The 22,047-nt window shown below is 37.9% G+C and overlaps 1 protein-coding gene across 1 annotated transcript in view; it reads right to left on the reverse strand.

The window, feature by feature from the left end:
- Positions 1-4,009: 4,009 nt before the first annotated feature.
- VCPIP1 (valosin containing protein interacting protein 1) overlaps positions 4,010-22,047 on the reverse strand; it is a 32,396-nt gene continuing 14,358 nt past the window's right edge. The window contains exons 2-3 of the mRNA XM_008255594.5: positions 19,083-19,169; positions 4,010-9,604 (exon numbers count right to left, since the gene is read on the reverse strand). Of these exons, the coding sequence (XP_008253816.1) occupies positions 8,748-9,604; positions 19,083-19,169 (944 nt within the window). The 3' untranslated portion in view covers positions 4,010-8,747. The remainder of the gene's footprint in view (positions 9,605-19,082; positions 19,170-22,047) is intronic.

Raw genomic sequence — 22,047 nt, forward strand, 5'->3', positions numbered from 1 at the left:
CACCGCCCCAAAGGAATGTGGCAGCGGGAGCAACAGGGGGCTAATGGACATTAATTGGTATCTGGAATATTTTCAGGAATTTGTAAACTTGCACAAGCATCTAAATGGGCCTGTCTCTGAAGATTTACAACACAGTTCTAATTCCTATCTTAGACCACCAGACCAAATTCCTATTCCCAAATCCTTAAGTTGATGTATAACCTTGCCTACATGCCTGCTGACTTGTAGACTTGCTGGTACTCTCTAAATAAAAGTGGGAGCACATAGCTATGCAGGGGCACGCTCTTAGAATGGACACTCCATGTCCTATCTCCCCATTTGAAAAACCCCATCACCTGGAGCCCGAACAGGGTCTCTTGGCATAGTATGCAAGGGACAGCTCACCTCACCCGGCAAGGACTACAGACGTGTCATTCATCTCTTGAGATCCCGGTGAGTCATTAACATGGGGAATTCCCTCTTCCTGGCACAACCACCCCCACACCTCAGTTTATTATTCCTTATGCTTGGCAAAGGTTCTGGCATGATAGATTCCACAGAAATAAGTTTTCTAGGAGAGATGCATGTAGCCTATGAACTATACTTTGAGAAATACTTTGGGGGAAGCTTCCCTCCAAGGCAGCAGACTCACTCAGTAAATAATTTTAATTACTCTATGTCCTTGGAATGAAGCAGCTGGACTTTTATCTAACCAATGGCTCTCAAATTTCCCAGATTAGTCATTTAAGAAATTCTGAAAGCACCTCCAAATTTGGAGGAGGTAGAGGATTGGGATTCAGAAAGGGAATTAGTAAGAAGTAAAATTAAAGCCAAGTACTATACATTTGAAATTAGATCCAATTAGATTGGTATACCTAAAAACAAGGTAGGTCTAACCATAGACGCTTATAAAGACTTATAGGACCATCAAATTGTACTCCTTTGCTAAATTACAAATGTAGCATTAAGAGCACGGCTCACAGGCTATTGAGTCATAAACATTGGGCTTTAAAGACCAGATCTGCCACCTATAAATTCTAGGACCTTGGTTAAACTAAGTAATTTGTTCCTGAAAGATGTCAGTAATCCTGAAAGATGATAATGATGGCACTGAACCACAAAGGGCTAACAGTATTTAATTATTGTAAAGGTTTACCTGTGGCCTTAATACAGGGAGAAGGCTCACTAAATGACAGCTATCATGAATGGCTCCATCATTGGGATGTAAGCTTGAAGAGAACATATAATTTGTCTTATACAGAATTGTTTCCCCAGTTTCTAGAATAGTTAACTGTTTGACATTTGATCACAATTTTTGAATGTGATTCACATGACTATATAATATGCTGAACCAAATATAAAAATGTCACTATTTTACAAAGTTCTCTCCTTCTCTATATATATATATTAAAATGTGTATATATTATATGCATACACATATTTAGTGTGTATTTCCTTCTATACAAAGAACAAACAGAAATAACTCCTGCAAATTCTCACATAATTTTTTAGATAGGAATTATGAGGTCTCGGCCGGCACCGCAGCTCACTAGGCTAATCCTCCGCCTGCGGCACCTGCACTCTGGGTTCTAGTCCTGGTTGGGGCGCCAATTGTCTCAGTTGCTCCTCTTCCAGTCCAGCTCTCTGCTGTGGCCTGGGAGTGCAGCGGAGCATGAACCAACCGAAGGAAGACCTTTCTCTCTCTCTCTCTCACTAACTCTGCCTGTCAAAAAAAAAAAAAAAAGGAAGAAAGAAAAAAAAAAGGAAAAGAATTATGAGGTCTCACAAATAGACCAAAGAAGGAAACAAGTAGGCAAATTTAAAATCCTGTATGTTTAGAGTGTTAATTGTTAAATTATCAACAGGAGTCACTGTGCACTATTCCCTGTGCAGGACCTCTGTCCTCAGTGAGTTGTATTATGAGAGTTAACTGTAAAACTTGTTCTCGTTTTTCTGTGCGTGTGTGTGCAAATTGTTGAAAGCTTTACTTAGTATAGAGTTGGTCTTCTGTGTACAAAATTAATTGAAAATGAATCCTAATGGAGAATGGGACTGAGAAGAGGAGAGGGAGGGGGAAGAGGGGTGAGAGGGTGGTTGGGAGAACAGGTATGGTGGGAAGAATAACTATATTCCTAAAGTTGTACTTGTGAAATTTGTATTCCTTAATAAAGCCTGTGTATTTTACCTCTGTGTACCATACACAGTTCAGAAAATCAAAGACATCATTTTTTATTTATTTTTAATGATGAAAACCAGTGGCAGGTACTGGGGTCTCAAAGAGCTAATTAATAAAATCTATAATGAACTGTCCTAAGTAGGTCTATCTTACTTGTTCATCAAAGAATTTTTGAGAGCTCTATCTTGATCATATGTGACTAATGGCATGCATAAACAGACCTGAAGTCCAAGTCTGGGACAATGAGAGCCTAAACATAAAGCAAAGGCTTTGATTAGTTTACTTCAGGCTCATAACCATCATCTGTCCTATGAACATTACTCTCAGCAAGCAAGACCAGGATGACATGGTCAGCAGAACACCAGGGTAACAATTGTTAAAATCACAAGGTTACAGCAGAAATGGAGGTCTTAAAGGCTCCATGACTTGAGAGATCACAGAATAGACTGTTTTCCAGATTCTCAGGGTTACATGTGGACATAAAGTCCCCGCACAACTATCCAGCTTTTAGTTCATTACTAATATACCAAAAACTAAACAAGTTTTAGATTAACAAATTTAAATAGTGTGCCCTTTATGTGAGGATTTAACAGACTTAAATGGCAACTGAACTCTACAATAATATAGAATAGCATGTTTACCATGTTTCAGGCACCACTTTCATCCTCAGATATGTGTTAACACATTTTTTTAAAACATTTATTTTATTTGAAAGAGTTTGGGGGCAGGGGAGGAGTGAGATAGAGAAATCTTCCATCCACTGATTCACTACCCAGATGGCTGCAACAGCCTGGGCTGGGTCAGGACAAAACCAGGAGCCAGGAGCTTCATCTGAGTCTCCCACGTGGGTAGCAGGGCCAAAACATTTGGGTCATCTTCTGCTTTTCCCAGGCCATTAGCAGAGAGCTGGATCAGAAGCGGAGCAACCAGGGCATGAACCATCACTCATGGGATGCCAGAGTTGCAGGCAGCAGCAACCTGCTACACCACAACGCCAGCCTCATGTCAACAAATTTAATCCTCACAACACAGTAGGTGGAGTGTTAAGAAATGGACCTAGGAAATGAGGCAGCAGGGGCTATAAACTACTGAGTTAAACTATCAAAATGTGTACTAAGCATATATCTAAAAGTAGATATACCTAAAAATAGATGTAATTTGAGTGTTGATTGCAAAGCCGTACAAATATAATTTAGCTCTATTTTGTATATTTCCCTTCATTTGTCACTTTTTAATTTTTTAAGATTTATTTTTATTTATTTGAAAGCCAGAGTGACACACATAGAGAGGGTCCCCAAATGACCCCAACACCCAGCCCAATGCCAGGAGCCTGGAACTACATCTGGGTCTCCCACGTGGGTGGCAGGAGCCCAAGTACTTGGGCCATTTTCCACTGCTTTCCCAGGCATACTAGAAGGGAGCTGGATTGGAGGCAGAGCAGCCAGAACTTCAACCAGAGCTCCGACATGGGAGGCCAGCGTAGCAGGTGGCAGCTTAACCTTCTTACCACAATGCCAGTTCCACCAGTATTTTTTTTTAAGCCACCACAAAACCAAGTTCTTTTGCTATCAGAAGACTCATTTGTTTCGAAACATTCATTTAAGCATTATATGACCCAATTATGCAACATGGTTAAAGATAGTTTGCCTTCCCTTTTCTAATTCAGCCCATTTCATCCAGCACTGAAATCTTAAGGGGACAAATTACTGTTCCTGCATAACAACCCACTTAAGGAAGTCTTTTTTTTTTTTAATTATATTAAGAACTCTTTATAAAACCAAGCTATATATTCATACACTATAATATTAAGGTATAATTCCAGGAAACTAAAGAATGAAATATTACTTTAAAAAGTTAATGTGGAGAAGTTGAGGGAAGTTTTATTATTGATATCAAAGAAAACTTCAAATACTGTACAGTGAGCTGTGTAGAACACTATACACTGTTATAATACACTATTAGCAATTATTCATCACTTAAATATATACAGTAATCAAAAATCAGAAAATGGAAAACAGCCAGTGCCTTAAGGATGATGTAACAACTATACTATTTTATTAAGCAGTTGAAGTACTTGCTATTCCACTTTTTCTAAATATTTATGCTACTACTGCTTATTTTTACATATTCTAAATAGCAGTTCCCTCTAAAAAGTATTCTCTCTTGTTCTTGGCACTAATTCTTACAAATTGACTTTAAAGTCAAACAAACCTGAAAATACTGGTAACCTTTTCAGTCTTTTATTGCTCTACCACAGGCATAAAGGCTCAGGAAGGGATTTCTTAAGAAAAATATGCAATACTTTATAATTTGAAATACTAAGTAATTGATACTCACAAGCAGATAACATCAACTAAAACTTTTTTCTTTACTAGTTTTCCTTTTCTTTTACAAGAGAATAATCATTGTACTATTATACTACAAAAGCTTGTAGACTCCATAATTAAAAAATTTAAATGTCAGATATACAAGTAATGGCATTTTATCCAATAATTCACAATTTTTACAATTTCTGGTATTCTGGGACAAATGTTAAAATTTCCACGATTTAAGTATCATTAAATATCAATTGAAACACTTAGCATCTTGAAGAATCAAGAACGGCAGAACTTGCAATTAACTCTACTATCTTACATTGGTGATATATCTCCCCTTTGCTATTTTATTCCTTAAATATACATTTTGCTGTATTTTCATGTAAATAGTTTTGGCTTGAAAATTTCTTAAAGTAATTGTAAAGAGCCTTGAGGTTGTACAATTTTGTTAAATTATGTGATAACCTTGAAATGTAGGATGTCTACCCAAATTACATAAAATATTATCTATACCTGTTAGAAAATTTCATTTAAAGTTCATATTGATTGGAATTTAACTAATTTTGCAAAAGCTTTGCTTTCATGAAAATCTGAAGATGGAAATCTTGCTTCGAGAACCGTAAAATTCTCAAAATCTGTGCAGTAGCATTTTAAATATGGGCCAATTAAGTTACTGTTGAAAAATGAGGACAAAATTGTATTGATACTGAAGTGTTTTATAGTATTGTCACCATATTGATCAATTATGTAATTAATGACAGAAGTTATATGTTTATTTCCTACCTAAAGGTTGGTTGTGAGGTCTAAATATTTAGCAGGCATTCTTAGTAGGTAACTACATAAAATAATACTATTATAATTTTTGTATTTAGCAGCTAACATGTGGTATGTCAATGTAACTCTCAAAAATCTGTCATTAGTAGTATATGAGTTGCTAGCAAGTGATCTTCCCTGAGGTAAAAAGACCATATGCTCATCTCCAATGAAATTAAATACTTAACACAGTGGCAATAAGGACCTGTGGCTAGGAATCACAGATGTACTTCAGATTTATACCTTAACTGCAATCAGCAGCCTTGACTGTAAAAACCAAAGTAAAATCATAGGAGCAAGTTTCAGTCAATAGCATTTGCTAAATTTCTCAGGCCTCAACCCTAACATTTTCTAATAAATATCTGAAAAGATAGCGAAAGGGGATAAAGTAGGCTATATAGGCCTGCTCCTTAGTTCCTGAGTAAGCATCTCCCTGGAGTTAAATATTATTCTGTCTCCTAATATTTGGCAGTGCCCTGTTTTCTTCAATTTCAACAAGTTCCTCATACCAGTATTTTGGACATACACCACGTTTAACTCCACCTACACTTTGGGTCATCAACTCAAACTTGGTATGATTAACTATAGAACAAATTACTGAAGAAGTTCACAATTTTATCTCAATGTTCAGTAGGACACTGCAAAAAGAACTGAATTAAAGTATCAAGTTACAGTTATGTTAACATCCAGGGCTAAAAAATTTTTTTAGCTGATTTGGACTCAAAGATGTGGCAATATCATAAATGATAGTACTAAGATCAATAATCATTCTATATTCATGTGTTTGATTATGATAACCATAGGGAAGGTCAAAGGATGATGTTTAAAACTTACAGAGGGAGTGGGCATATAGTCTAGCAGTTAAGACAGTAGTTAAGATGCCAGTGTCTCGTATAAGAGTACTTGGATTCAATTTCTGACTCTAGCTTGTGACTCAAGCCTCTTGCTTAATGCAGATCCTGGAAGGCAGCAGTGATGGCTCAAGTAATTGGGTTCCTGCCACCCATGAGGAGACCTGGCTTCTGATCCTGGCTCTTGGCTTCCACCATGCCCAGCCTTGAGCATTGCAGTCATTTGGAGAATTCAATCAATAGATGGGAGCTCTCTGTCTGTCTCTGTTCCTCAAATAAATAAAGAAGTTTAAAAAAAAGTAAAGAAACAAAATTTCTTTGTCACGATGACATCTGGCCCACTTAACAAAAAACATAAATTTCCTCCAACCAAATTTCCAGCTTGTTTAAAATAATTTCAAGAAATTTTTATCACTTCTCAGAATCAAGCCTTTTATTCTTTATCAAAGGAGAATCCAAACTGTTATTGTATTATCCATACCTGACTGGCTTCTAAAGAGCATTACTGTAGCTACAGAAACTAACAAAGTATTGTCAGAGATAAATCCCATCTTCTAATGTTCACATGTTTCTTGATATTTTTACTTTAACACTATGAGATTATGTTTGTCAGTTATTAACTAAACATACCAAGCCACAGGTGAAGTATTTGTTAAAGAAAAGATGATTATATAATTTGGAAGCAGTGCTTTTTTTTTGCTTATTAAACAGTTTTACCATATTTAAGTCCAAAAAATGAAAAAATGGAAAACATTCCAATGGCTGAAAAATCCAAAAATCATAGTGGTTAGTGAAGTGATATCTTTAATGCACAGAAGCTGGCTAGACTAAGTGACAAATATTATTTGGTAGGTGCATCTCTTACTTTAAGTAAAACTAGTGCACAATATAGAAGTTCTAAATTTTCCTGCTATTTAGATATATAGAAAGACATTTAAAAACAAATTTCTAACTAGAAGAATGGAAATAAAATATTACAAAGAAAAGCATGTGATGTGATAAAAATTAATTGACATAGATGTATATATATCTTGTTCAGATGCATTTGTAAAATGTCTAGATTCTCCAATCTTTCCTTATTCAAAATGGAGTAGTTTGTTTAATGTGAAGATTCAGTTAGAGATACTTTCATAGAAAGAATCAAAACCTCCTTTATCTGGAAAAACAAGTTAAAGTCCTGTCTATATCCCTTATGTATCAACAGGTAGAGATTTTTAAATACCTGATATACATTTTCTTAGAATTGCAAGCACTTCTACATCTGTTACATGTGCAAACAGAGACAGCCAGGCTTTGAATGCTCTAGGTAAGAGACTGTATTAACATATATCTTTGTCTTTCATCCATTCAAATTCAACTTAATTTCAGTGAACAGAGGAAGAAGATGGATTGAAATGTACAATTCAGAATACAGATTTGCAGAATAGGATAAAATAGTGCAATACCAATCTCAAGATTAAACACTCTTTTTCTTTAAGGAATAAGCATAAAAGCTGCTTCTCAAGGAAACTGGCACTAAAGATTTGTTGAATACACTATCAAGCAAATGCCCAGTAAATCAGGGTATGATGCAGTAAAATTTGCATCCAAACCCAAGTTAAGCAAACAAATAAAACCTTATGGACTCTACAAAAACAAAGGAACATTTTTGGCTCAAAGGGGCTTAAAGACACTTAGCATATACAGGCTTAAATACCATTGATCAAAATCGTAGAACAATGTAACTTATTCATAAAGATAAATTCTTATTTATAAATTCTGTGAATCTGACAAACTGAAAATTAGAGATTAACTACTGCTACCATTATTTCTTTAATTTTCTACCACAATTTGCAATCCACTTTTCTGCAAGATTAAAAAAAAATTAGGTGATACTTGACCAGGCCAGGAGTCAAAAAATAATGGTAACTTATTATCAATAATAGAGCACACAATTAGTTGTATTGGCTCAGACAGCAACAAAACTGAATCACATTGACTTTATCATTTTAGAACAGATATTTTTTTCCAACTTTGCTCAAATCAGCAAATTGTTATATCATTACACTACATTCTCAAGATACTTTTGCCACGAATACCTATCCCTATGAATGTGTTTACATTCATGGAAATGTCAGAATCTGTTTAATGAAGCATTTTATGAATTTTAAGATACAATTTAGTTCAGACAACCTTCAGTTTTACATAAATCTTTTGACACACTAATAAATTTGTGGGATGGTTATCTTGATGACATCAACATTAGCAAAATCTTATTTACTCCCTAGTTCTGGCCTTTTCAGAAAACATATTTAGCAAGAGATTTTTCATGTATGAAATGTTAAAACATTCGTGGAATTAAAATTACAAACAACTTCCAATGAACCACATATATGGAAGAAACTCATCTCAGCAGATCTAATAACTAGTTTATAGGAATTCAGAGCCAGCCTGGGCAGCAGAATATTAAAAGCTATTGCCAATCACACATTGCTGTCATGCACTGAATAACAAGATATAATCTCTGAATTATATACGTACAAGATTTTTAATGACTAATCAAGTTATGTGGCCCAGCCAACAAATATTACATATTCACAATAAACACTATGCCTTTATCAGCCTCTAATTAAATCAAGAGTGATCCATTGGCTCAGTTGTGTTAGTCATCTCAGCATCTTGACTATCCATCTCTTCAGGTTCCTCCACAGAATTTCCCTTTTGTGCTTTTGACCTTGTGGCAAAAGCTGCTCCCAATGCATCTGCCACACAGCTATCAGTTGTTTCTGTATTCAAATTTTCAGTGCCACCAGTTAAAGAAAAAGATTCAGCCACGCTAGTCTGAAGACTCCCAGACCTTGCAGAAGAACTCACTTCTCCTTTCCTCTGAGGAAGATCAGATGGTGACTGCTCTGTGCTTTGATCCCGTAAGTGCTTGTCCATTGAAGCCTGGATAGAAGAAACCATTTCCTGCAATTTTTTTCGTTGGGCCTCAACCAAATCAGGATCAAGCTGCCTGCTGTCTCTCGTTGTTACTACTCCAGGCGCCATTCGAATCAGCTCACTGTTACCAGGAGCAGATGTGAAGACAGGAGGCTCTGTTTTTGTGGAACTATGACTAAAGTCTGTCCCTGTATTATGCTTTCTTTCCCTAGCTCTTGGATCAAGGTGTGGACTACTGGATGCAGTTCCTAGAGAATGCCCCTTTCCCTGAAAAGCAGTTACGTTATGAAGTTGCTCAGATTTCTTTTTTACTACGCCACCACTACCTAGTTTTAATAGCCCATGTGAGGGGCTTGATTCCCTGCTTCTTGTAGTAGCCTCTGCTCGAACCTGACTTACAGCCTCTTTAACTAAATCTTCAACATCAGGACCAATGGGGAAGTGTCCTGCAGCATCCACACACAACTCCAGTCTATCTTCAGAAGCATTATAGACAAAGGTTTTGCCAGGTAGATGTGGAAAAGTACAATGTTTGCCATCAGCCATACCTAAAAGGGAAAAAATTAATACATTAATATCTTCCTTATGGTATTAAGGCAAAAATACAATAAAGATAATTATGGTTGCAATAGAATTTTCTATACCAATTTATAGGTAACAGCTTCAAATTTTTGATTAGAAGAAAGTTAAATCTACTATGAAAAAGAACCATCATCAGAGACTTTAAAGGAGTTCTCCAGGGGATCTTTTTTTTTTTTAAATAAAACTCATATCCTATTAGTGCAGTTAGAAAAAGGGCTTGCAACAAGTAACTGAGCTATAAGAAAAACACAAAGAGGCCAGCGTTGTGGCATAGTGGGTTAAGTCACCGCCTGTGATGCTGGCATCCAATAAGCACTCCAGCTGGCGTCCTGGTTGCTCCACTTCACTTCAGTTCCCTCTAATGTGCCTGGGAAAGCAGTAGAAGACGTCCCCGGTACTTTGGCCCTTGCCACCCATGTGGAAAACCAGGATGAAGTTCCTGGCTCCTGGTTTCAGCCTGGCCCAGTCCTGGCTGTTGTGACATTTGGTGAACAAGCAGATGGAAGAGTTTTTTCTGTCTGTCTCCCTCTGCCTCTCTGTAACTTTGCCTCTCAAATAAATAAATAAATCTTTGAAGAAAAAGTAACATAAATACAATGTAAACCAAGAAGAAAACATCCTTTAAAATTTTTTTTTAAAGATTTGTTTTACTAATTTGAAAAGCAGAATTACAGGGAAAAGGAGGGATATATAGAGAGATCTTCCACCCATGGGTTCACTCCCCAAAGGACAGCAACAGCTGGGGCTGGGACAGGCCAAAGCCAGGAAACTCATCTGGGCCTCCCACATGGTTCTGGGGAACCAAGGACTTGGGCCGTTCTCTGCTGCTTTCCTAGGTGCATTAGCAGGGAGCTGTATAGGAAGTGGAGCAGCCGGGACTTAAACTGGTGCCCATATAGGATTCTAGCAATGCAGGCAGCAGACTTAACCACTATACCACAATACCAGCCTAAAAACATACTTTTTATATACTGATACTCCAATTATAATTTTGAACAATTTCAATGGCAGGTTAAATATCAATTAATAAAAATTCATGTAGAATTTCCACAACATATTTTCAGTAGAGATGGCTGACAAAAAGAGAAACGCAAAATTAAAGTTAGAAATAGTCTTGAATCATACTTTTCTGGGTACACCATGGAATCAGTTTACTGTCTACCAATTCCCTTGTCAGAGATCTGTAAACCATGGCTCAGGACACAAAGGTAGTAAAGAATAGAGTTTTATAAGGCCAGGAAGGCTCAGAGGCAAAGTTTTAAACATTCATTCCAATAGATAACATCTACTGAACCTCACTAAAACAGACTGTGAAGGTTTAAAAACAAGGTATCACAATTCTTAGAGGCCAGACACTATAAACAGGCTACATTTAATAATGGCTAAATTACTTTTTGTCTCAATTATTTGGTGATTAAATGAGAAAATATGCAAAGCAAATATACCACAGTGCCTAATTTATACCAGTCAACATATTTCAATGTTTTGATTAATTCAAAAAAGGTTTCGTAACTATTCTCAGGCTACTACTGTGATATATCCCTTTGGCTATCCCTGGAAAGTAAATCCCACACATGTTCATCATAGTATTATTTATAATTAAACAATGGAAACAGTTTAAACTTTCAACAAGAAGAGAATGATTAAGTTATGGCCTTTTGGAAAATATTATTACTTTATTATTATAATATTAAATTAATATAAACAAGACAGCCATGACACTTGACATATACAGTGAACTAGTTGGAAATGAATCAAAGTGTACGTGCGACAGAAATTTAGAGAGGGGAATGATGAATGAACTCTGGAACGCTCTATGGGAATTTAGGCAGTCTCTAGTCTTGTAAGATATTCATAGTTTCTCCCGCCCCTAAAAAAAGCTAGAGTGGTTCTAACGTACCTCTTTGAGAATATTCCAAGTAACTATAGAACTCAATTGTAAATGAATAAATTGTTTATGTTTTATATAACTTATTTAGTCCTTTGAATTTCAAGAATCAAGGTACATTAAAACTCTTGTATCACATACCAGTAATTCTCTTACTAATGTGCCAAGGACATATATATTAGTATTTAAGTCTACACTGTTCTTTATACCAAAAAACGAGAAACTATCCCAAGACTCCATCAGCAGAACAATGGATGAATTATGTTAAAACAATACAACAAAATAATATGCAGCAGTGAAAATGAACTATAACTAAACCCAACAACATGAATGTATCTGAAAAAGTGTTGCATGAAAGAAACAAGTCATGGAAGAACTTATGGATCATAAATACATTTTACAGAACTTAAACACAAAATTGAATATTATATGGCTAAAGGATATCTACACAAGTGTTAAAACTGCCATTCATCATTGCATTTACTTCAAAACACAGATCTGTAAGGAAACTAATGACATTCTCATTTACACGGACAGTATTTCTATTTAAATGTAGATAAAATCATCTATCTGATAGAGTAGATTTGAACAAAGACAAGTATGTTCTTCTGTTACTAGAGGACAGAGGTAAATGTGTCAGGGTGTCCATAACCCATAATAATCTATCAATAAGCATCTACTTAAGGTAACTAGAAGGAAAAGAGCAAATTAAACCCAAAGCAAGAATAAGAAAGGAAAAAACAAAAGATAAAAACAGAAATAAGGCCGGAGCCGTGGCTCACTAGGCTAATCCTCCGCCTGCGGTGCCGGCACTCTGGGTTCTAGTCCCGGTTGGGGCACCAGATTCTGTCCCAGTTGCTCCTCTTCCAGTCCAGTTCTCTGCTGTGGCCCAGGAGTGCAGTGGAGGATGACCCAGGTCCTTGGGCCCTGCACCCGCATGGGAGACCAGGAGGAAGCACCTGGCTCCTGCCTTTGGATTGGTGTAGCACGCCGGCCGCAACACGCCGGCCTTAGTGGCCACTTGGGGAGTGAACAACGGAAAAAGGAAGACCTTTCTCTCTGTTTCTCTCTCACTGTCTAACTCTGCCCGTCCAGAAGGAAGGAAGGAAGGAAGGAAGGAAGGAAGGAAGGAAGGAAGGAAGGAAGGAAGGAAGGAAAACTGAAATTAAAAAAAATAACAGAACATCTAGTGAATCCAAAAGTTGTTTCATTGAAAAGATCAATAAAACTGATAAACTATTAGCCAAGAGAAAAAAAATGGGTGGAGGAAGAAGGCACAAATTGCCAATATCAGACATTAAAAGGAAAATTAAGAAATACTATAAACAACTTTAAGCCAATAAATTAGCTAAGTTGGTTGAAATGGATAGATTTCTCAAAAGATAAAACTAACAAAGCTTTACTTAAGAGAATTATCTTTATTAACTATCTTAAAGAAGTTAAATCCATAGCAAACTCCAAATTCAGACAGCTTAACTGGTGAATTTTACCAAATGGTTAGCAGAAAACAACAGGAAGAAATGCTCCCAACTCTATTTTATGAAGCCATCATTACTCTAACTAAGCAGTCATTAAAAGAAAACTAAAGACTGTTATTCGCATGAACATAGTCACAAAAACACTCAACAAATGGAAGCTATCAAGCAAAACTGGTCAACATTCAAAAATCAACAAACTATATATATGATCATCTTAATAGATACAGAAAAAGGACAGACAAGATTCAACAGCTATTCACTATACAAACTTAGCAAATCTTAGAAGAAAATGTCTTCAAATCGTATCAAGGATACCTCAGAAAAACCTAAAAGTTGAATACATTCCCTGAAGGTAAGGAACAAGGCAAAAATTTCCACTCTTACCACTGCTATTCAATATTGAACTGAAAGTATTAGCTATTGTCATAAAGGAAGAAAATGCCATAAAGGCATAAAAGATTTTAAAATGAATCAAACTTTATTTGCAAAAGACATGATGGCCTATACAGATAATCCCAAGTAATCTACCTAATTTCATTGTCTACTAGAACTAAAATGTAAGTTTAGCAAGGTCACAGGGTACAAGATCAATGTATGAATACCAATTTTATTTCTATAAACTAGTAATCAATAGGAAATTTTAAATTTTTAAAAAATATCGTTTATAATATCATCAAAAAGATGGCAAAATATTTAGGTATAAATCTAACAAAGTATGACAAGATCTGTATGCTGAAAATTAATGAAAACTTAAAGATAAAATTATAACATTTTCATGAATCAGAAGACTCAATGCCATGAAGAAATCAACTGTTGTCAATTTGATTTACATAGTTAATGCAGTCAAATAAAAATACACCAGACTTTTTTTTTTACAGAAATTAACAAAATGGTTCTAAAACTTACATGAATAAGCAAAAGATCCGGAATACCGGAAACAGTTTTGAAAAAGAATCAAGATAAGAGGCTGACGCTGTGGCATAGTGAGCAAAGCTGCCACCTGCATGCTGACATCCCATATGGGGACCAGTTCAAGACCTGGCTGCTCCATTTCCAATCCAGCTCTCTGCTATGGCCTGGGAAGGCAGCAGAGGATGGCCTAAGTTCTTGGGCTCCTGCACCCTTGTGGGAGACCCGGAGGAAGCTTCTGGCTCCTGCTCCAGATAAGCCCAGCTCTAGCCATTGCGGCAATTTTGAGAGTAGACCAGCGGATGCAAGACTTCTCTCTCTCTGCCTATGCCTGTCTGTAGCTCTGCCTTTCAAACAAATAAATAAATCTCAAAAAAAAAAAATCAAGATGGAATATTCACATCAATTCTGATTTCAGGAATTACTAAAAGGATACAATAATCAAGATGAGGCACTGACAAAAGGAGAGATATATAGGTCAACAAAACAGTAAGAGATTTTAAAACTAGGCTAATATGGTCAATTGCTTTTTATTTTATTTTTTTAAGATTTATTTATTTGCTTCAAAGGCAGAGTTACAGAGAGGCAGAGGCAGAGAGAGAGAGAGAGCAAGAGAGGTTTTCCATCTGCTGATTCACTCCCCAGATGGCTGCGAGAACCAGAGAGCTGAGCAGATCCAAAGCCAACAGTCAGAAGCTTCTTCCAGGTCTCCCACGTGGGTGCAGGGGCCCAAACACTTGAGCCATCTTATACTGCGTTCTCAGGCCATAGCAGAGCTGGATCGGAAGTGGAGCAGCCGGGACTTGAACTGGTACTCATATGGGATGCTGGCACTGCAGGCAGCTGCTTTTACCCCCTATGCCACAGCACAGGTGGTCAATCACTTTTTAAAAAGAACTTTACTGGCCAGTGCCGTAGCTCACTGGGCTGGTCCTCCGCCTGCAATGCCGGCACCCCAGGTTCTAGTCCCAGTTGGGGCGCCGGGTGCTGGTCCCGGTTGCTCCTCTTCCGGTCTGGCTCTCTGCTGTGGCCCAGGAGGGCAGCGGAGGATGGCCCAGGTGCTTGGGTTCCTGCACCCGCATGGGAGACCGGGAGGAGGCACCTGGCTCCTGGCTTCAGATCAGCACAGCAACAGCTATGGTGGCCATCAGGGGAGTGAACCAACGAAAGGAAGACCTTTCTCTGTCTCTCTCTCACTGTCTAACTCTGCATGTCAAAAAAAAAAAAAAAAAAAAAAAAAAAAAAAAGAACTTTAACTCATACCTTGCAACATATTAAAACATCAACATGAAACGCATCATAAACCTAGATAAAATCTTAATAACTATAAAATTTCTAGGAAAAAAAAAGAATAAACTTTTTTGGACCTTGGATTAGGCAAGTATTTCTTAGGACACAAAAAGCATGAACCAAAAAGAAAAAAATGTTAAGTTGGATTATACCAAAATTTAAAAATCTTATCTTTAAAAGATACAGCAAAGAGAATAAAAAAGGTAAAGCTACAGATTGAGAGAAAATATTTGCAAAAACACTTATGTGATAAATGACATGTCCTCAAAAAAATGTATATAAATAATTTTCAAAATTCACGAGCAACATAAAAAACAATTTTACAATGGGCAAAAAAAAGCAAACAAGCACAAAGATGCTCAACATTATTAGTTATCAGGGAAATGGAAATTAAAACCACTGTGAGAAAGTACTACAAACCTATTAGAATGGTTTTTAGAAACAAAAACTGATATTACCAATTGCTATCAAGAATACAGAATAACTAGAACTAACAGACAGTGCTAGTGGGAAGTAAAAACGTTTAGCTACTTTAGAAAATGATTTGGAAGTTTCTTATAAAGATAAATTTACCAGATGACCCAGTAATTCCACTCCTACATATTTACTAAAGAAAAGTAAAGACATATCCCTACACAAAGACCTATACACAAATGTTTATGATGGTTTTATTCATAATAGCTAAAAACTGAAAATAAGCAAATATCCTTGAACTGGATATGGATTTTTCTTAAAATGTGGAAAAATCTATAAATATAATTCTACTCTGCACTGAAAAGGAAAAAATTCTAATAGAGTCAACAAAGTAGTGTACTACCAAAAAGGTCAATGTTTTTCTGTAAAGGGTAGCATGGTAAATAAATAGTTTTGGCTTTGTAGACCACATCTTCTTTGTCTCAGCTATGAGAAGCAGCAATAAACAATAAACAGCATGGTGTCCCAATAAAACTTTATATACAACAACAGGCAGCAGATCTAATATGACCCACAAGCCATGGTTTGCCAACTTCTGTGCTAAATCAAAGAAGCCAGACAAAAGGTTATCCTTTATGATTCCATTTATGTGGCACTATGAAAAAGGCAAATACAGAGGGATAGATCCTACTGAACCTATAGTCTTTTTACTTCATATTTGCTGAATCCTTTATTTAGTGGATAATTAAGCCATTGACCATAACATAAATTAAAAAATGTGATCTCGAAAATTACACAAAAATATATACACACAAAAACAAAACAAACAAAAAAACAACTGGCTGGCCAAGGTCTGGAGGCAGTACTTAGGGAGACTGATTACAAAAGAGCACAGGCAACTTTTTGAAGTGATGAAAAGAATTTTTTTAATTTTGAATATTTATTTATTTGAAATGCAGAGTACCAGAGAGAGAGGGAGAGGCAGACATCTTCCATAAAGTGGTTCATTCCCACAATGACCCCAACAGCCGAGGCTGGACCAGGCTCAAGCCAGGAGCCAGGCACTCCATCTGGGTTACCCATATACATGTCAGGGGCCCAAGCATTTGGGTCATCATCTGCTGCCTTCCCAGGCAAATTAGCAGGAAATTGGATTGGAAGCAAAGTAGCCAGGACTTGAATCAGCACTCCGATGTAGAATGTGGTCATCCCAAGAACAGGCTTAGCCCTGCTGTACCACAGCACCCACCCCTGAGACTTACTTTAAGACAGTTCAGTTGAGAAGAAGGTGGACATGTACTGATAATTGCTGAAGCTGGGTAGTGGGTAAATGGGGGTTTGTTACATTATTCTTGCCACACTAGTATATTCCTGAACATTTCTACAACAGCCAAGTTGGATGAATGTTTTTTCAAGTTTTATTCAGGGGCCGGCACAGTGGCGTAGAGGGTTAAGCCACTGCCTGCACTGCTGGCATCCCATATGGGCACCAGTTTGAGACTCGGCTGCTCCACTTCCGATCCAACTCTCTGCTATGGCCTTGGAAAGCAGCAGAAGATGGCCCAAGTCCTTGGGCCCTGCATTCATATGGAAAACCCAGAGGAAGTTCCTAGCTCCTGGCTTTGGATCGGCACAGCTCTGGCCATTGAGGCCAATTGGGGAGTGAACCAGCAGATGGAAGACCTCTCTCTCTCTCTCTCTCTCTTCCTCTATGTAACTCTGACTTTCAAATAAATAAACAAATATTTTTTTAATGTTTATTTATTTATTTGAAAGTCAGAGTTACACAGAGAAGAGAGGCAGAGAGAGAGAGAGAGAGGTCCTCCATCTGATGGTTCACTCCCCAATTGGCCGCAACGGCCGGAGCTGCGCCGATCTGAACCCAGGAGCCAGGAGCTTCTTCCAGGTCTCCCATTTGGGTGCAGAGGCCCAAGGGCTTGGGCCATCTTCCGATGTCTTCCCAGGCCACAGCAGAGAGCTGGATCAGAAGTGGAGCAGCCAGGTCTTGAATGCGCCCATATGGGATGCTGGCGCTTCAGCCAGGGCGTTAAACCACTGAGCCACAGTGCCGGCTCCATAAATAATAAAATACAATAAATAAATGAATAAATAAATAATAAAATTTAAAAAAAAGTTTTATTCGAATGGCAGAGAAGCAGAGATGGACAGAGAAGAATCTTTATCTGCTGGTTCACTCCTCAAATGCCCTTAACAGCCAGGGCCACGCTAGGTCAAGACCAGGAGCCCAGAACTCTATCAGGGTCTCTCATGTGGGTAGAAGGGACCCAATAATGCAGCCATTATCTGCTGCCTCCCTAGGTGCACATTAGCAGGAAGCTGGCTAGGAAGCAGAGGTAGGACTTGAATCCATGCATTCCAATAAGGGATGTGGGCATCCCAAGTGGCATTTCACTGTGCCAAATGCCTGTCCCAGAGGGGTAATTTGAAGAAGGAAAAATAGGGGCTGGTGCTGTGGAGCAGCAGGTTAAGCAACGCCCTGCAGTGTCACATCCCATGTGGGTGCCAGTTCCAGTCCTGGGTACTCCAGCTCCCTGCTAATTTGCCTGGGAAAGCAGTGGAGGATGACCCAAGTCCTTGGGCCCCTGCACCCATGTGGGAGACCTGAAGAAGCTCCTGGTTCCTGGCTTCGGCCTTGCCCAGCGCTGGTCATTGTGGCTGTTTGGGGAGTGAGCCAGCAAACAGAAGATCATTCTTTCTGTTTCTGTCTCTCTCTCTCTCTCTCTCTGTAACTCCACCTTTCAAATAAATCTTTAAAAAAAAAAAAAAAAGAAAGAAAAAGAAAAAAAAGAAAAATTTCTAAAAGTTCTGTGAGGTAGAGATAAAAATCACAAAATACAGATTTTTGTACTTCAGTTTCTGTGAAGCCCAGGGAGGTGAAATACTGAGGTGCACCAGAGTGGTTAAGTCTGGGACTAAAAAGCATCCATGTCAAATCTTTGAAAAGATGTGAGAAGGCCAAACACAGGACCTGGCAACCTCTCTTTGAAGACCTAAAAACTCTGAAGATAGTTATACACTTGCACACAAGTATATTTATCTTTAAAAATAATGCACACATAACGTAAAACAAGTTGTTTCCTAAAACCTAGAAAGCAATTAAGTATATACTAATCTTAGCCAAAACATAATAAAATTATTATCTAGTTCTGGGATAATTACTAGCTTTATAATCAAATTTGCTTCTAATTTCAAAATTTGTCTTTAAAATCATATTTAAATGAGAAAACAGGAGCAAACAAGTAATAGATTTTTAGTAATATAGCAGAAAACATAAATTATGTTAGGATAAATAATCGATTTTAACTAGGCAGCAGACTATAAGAAAATATTCACGTAAATTTAGCTTTCAAAATATTTTTAGTAGAATACTATCTGAACTTTCTGAATCTTACAATAAGCTGAATAGAGATATTATCTGAGAATAAAACCATAAATTAACTATACCCATGGTTTTCTTCATAATATTGTAGAAGACACCACCCTGCTGAAACATGTGTGGAAGTCCTTTTGCATAAGACCATACATCTTCTCCTGTAAAACAAAAACAGATAAAGAATTAGCAACTAAGCTAGGACTGCTTTAATATGGATTAGCCTAGAACAGAGAATGCAAGGCAGAATTCCCAAATGAATGGAATTTCTTGGTATAACAGAGAGAGAGAAATAGAGTGACAGGACTGTGGCACACTAGAAAGTACACATCTCATCTAAAGGCGGCAGCCACTGCCAAGTGGTGTCATGGAAGAGTATTGGCCCAATGTTTCATGACAACGTGGTTTTTCAAAACAAGCCAGGAATCCAAGTTTTTAATATGAATTCTCTCAATGTTAAAATGTAGGAACTCATTTAAAAATGTCTTTAAAACTGCATGAGTCGGGGCCGATGCAGCAGGTTAATCCTCCGCCTGTGGCGCCGGCATCCCATATGAGCGCCGGGTTCTAGTCTTGGTTGCTCCTCTTCCAATCCAGCTCTCTGCTGTGGCCCTGGGATAGCAGTGGAGGATGGCCCAAGGGCTTGGGCCCCTGCACACATGTGGGAGACCAGGAGGAAGCACCTGGCTCCTGGCTTTGGATCAGTACAGCGCTGGTGTAGTGGCCATTTGGGGGGTGGCCCAAGGGCTTGGGTCCCTGCACCCACATGGGAGACCAGGAAGAAGCACCTGGCTCCTGGCTTTGGATCGGCATAGCTCCAGCCGTTGTGGCCATTTGGGGGATGAACCAACGGAAGGAAGACCTTTCTCTCTGTCTCTCTCTCACTGTCTGTAACTCTACCTGTCCTGTCAAATAAATAAATAAAATCTTAAAAAAAACAAAACAAAACTGCAGAGTCACTACTGGGCATATTAAACAAAAGTTGTCTGAAAACTCATTCATTTCAAAGGAAACACCAAACTCTAGATCACAACAGAAAAGGTTTTAAAATATATTTTTGAAAGCATATTATAAAATTATATACTTCATATTTGTTAAAACTAAGTAAAAGGGCTAGAACAAATATAAAATAATTTATATTGTCTTTAAAAATAGAAATATGGAGGGAAAAATGACTTGGTAAAGAGATTCAGAATAACCTTAAGAAGACCACAAAACATCCACAAGCAAACCACTATTTCAATATTTTTTCAAAATTATGACAGTGGCTATTTCAATAAGAAGTTACACACAAAAAATAAGAATGATAATCACTGTTGAAAAAGTCAAAGAATGGAAGGAACATAAAAATAACTTTGGGTTTGTAGAATATGGCTGTTTTTATTTATTTATGTACCTCTATATTCTGTTATTCTGGTAATATATTCTGATAACGTACCAGAATATTCCTATTCTGTAATGTATAGCTAATACTTTTAAAATCAGGAAATTTCTTAATTTTAACAAAGAAGGGTTTCCTTTTGTCTGTCCGACTAGAATATCATACTGTTGAATCTGAGCTTTGAATGCAGTGATGACACTAACTAATCACTATGTACCTATAATCTCCCAAAGAGTTCTCCTTTCCCATATTCATATACAAGGATGTGAATTCACATGGCAGTTGGCTAAAGCTGTCGTCAGAATAAATTTAAAGTACATAAATTTTAAAAGCCTTGACACTTAAAGTTTCAGATAACCAAAGCATTTATTTATATACATCTTATTTAATAATGAGGCAGTACTACCCAAATGGCTATATTTAAGGGTAGACACACAGAAATTTAATTTAAAATTTTGAGTATTCATAAAATTCCCTAAATATAGAAACATTAATAATCCTGGTAAAAGCTCTGACTGCTGCACTTATCATTAAACTTCTATTTGGATAAATGCTTTCTATAGTGATAGTCTTTCATTTAGTTATTGTCAATGTTATATTAAATACACTCAGTATTTTCTAGAATGGTCTAAGACATCACTTTTTGGAAGTCTTATCAAAAAATAATATGAAAGCACCTAATTCTTTTTATAAAAATCCGGGCCGGCACCGCGGCTCAATAGGCTAATCCTCCACCTAGCGGCGCTGGCACACCGGGTTCTAGTCCCGGTCGGGGCGCCGGATTCTGTCCCGGTCGCCCCCCTCTTCCAGGCCAGCTCTCTGCTATGGCCCGGGAGTGCAGTAGAGGCTGGCCCAAATCCTTGGGCCCTGCACCTGCATGGGAGACCAGGAGAAGCACCTGGCTCCTGGCTTCGGATCAGCGCGATGCACTGGCTGCAGCGCGCCAGCCACGGTGGCCATTGGAGGGTGAACCAACGACAAAAGGAAGACCTTTCTCTATGTCTCTCTCTCACTATCCACTCTGCCTGTCAAAAAAAAAAAAAAAAAAAAAAAAAAAAAAAAAAAAATTCTGAACAGTTGCCAAAAATGTTGAACTCAGAACTGACCACCTGTATACTAGTAAGAAAAGTATTTCTTAGTACCTTTCTTAACCATTCCTTACTTAAGAAAGAACATCACTCGGCTGGCGCCGCGGCTCAATAGGCTAATCCTCCACCTGCGGCACCGGCACACTGGGTTCTAGTCCCGGTCAGGGGCACCGGATTCTGTCCCGGTTGCTCCTCTTCCAGTCCAGCTCTCTGCTGTGGCCCGGGAGTGCAGTGGAGGATGACCCAAATCCTTGGGCCCTGCACCCGCATGGGAGACCAGGAGAAGCACCTGGCTCCTGGCTTCAGATCAGCGCGGTACACCGGCTGCGGCGGCCATTGGAGGGTGAACCAACGGTAAAGGAAGACCTTTCTCTCTGTCTCTCTCTCTCACTGTCCACTCTGCCTGTTAAAAAATAAATTAAAAAATAAATAATAAAAAAAAGAAAGAACATGACTCAACTGCAGTGTTTCTCAACTTCATTTTCATTATCACCCCCTAAGGAGTGTTTTTATTTTATTTGTTGTTAAGGCAGTGTGAAAACTGAAATCTTTATCTGCTGGTTCACTTCC

Source organism: Oryctolagus cuniculus, chromosome 6 (assembly GCF_051225735.1).
Source record: "Oryctolagus cuniculus isolate XC-2025 breed Fujian yellow rabbit chromosome 6, ASM5122573v1, whole genome shotgun sequence".
NCBI classification, from domain to species: domain Eukaryota; kingdom Metazoa; phylum Chordata; class Mammalia; order Lagomorpha; family Leporidae; genus Oryctolagus; species Oryctolagus cuniculus.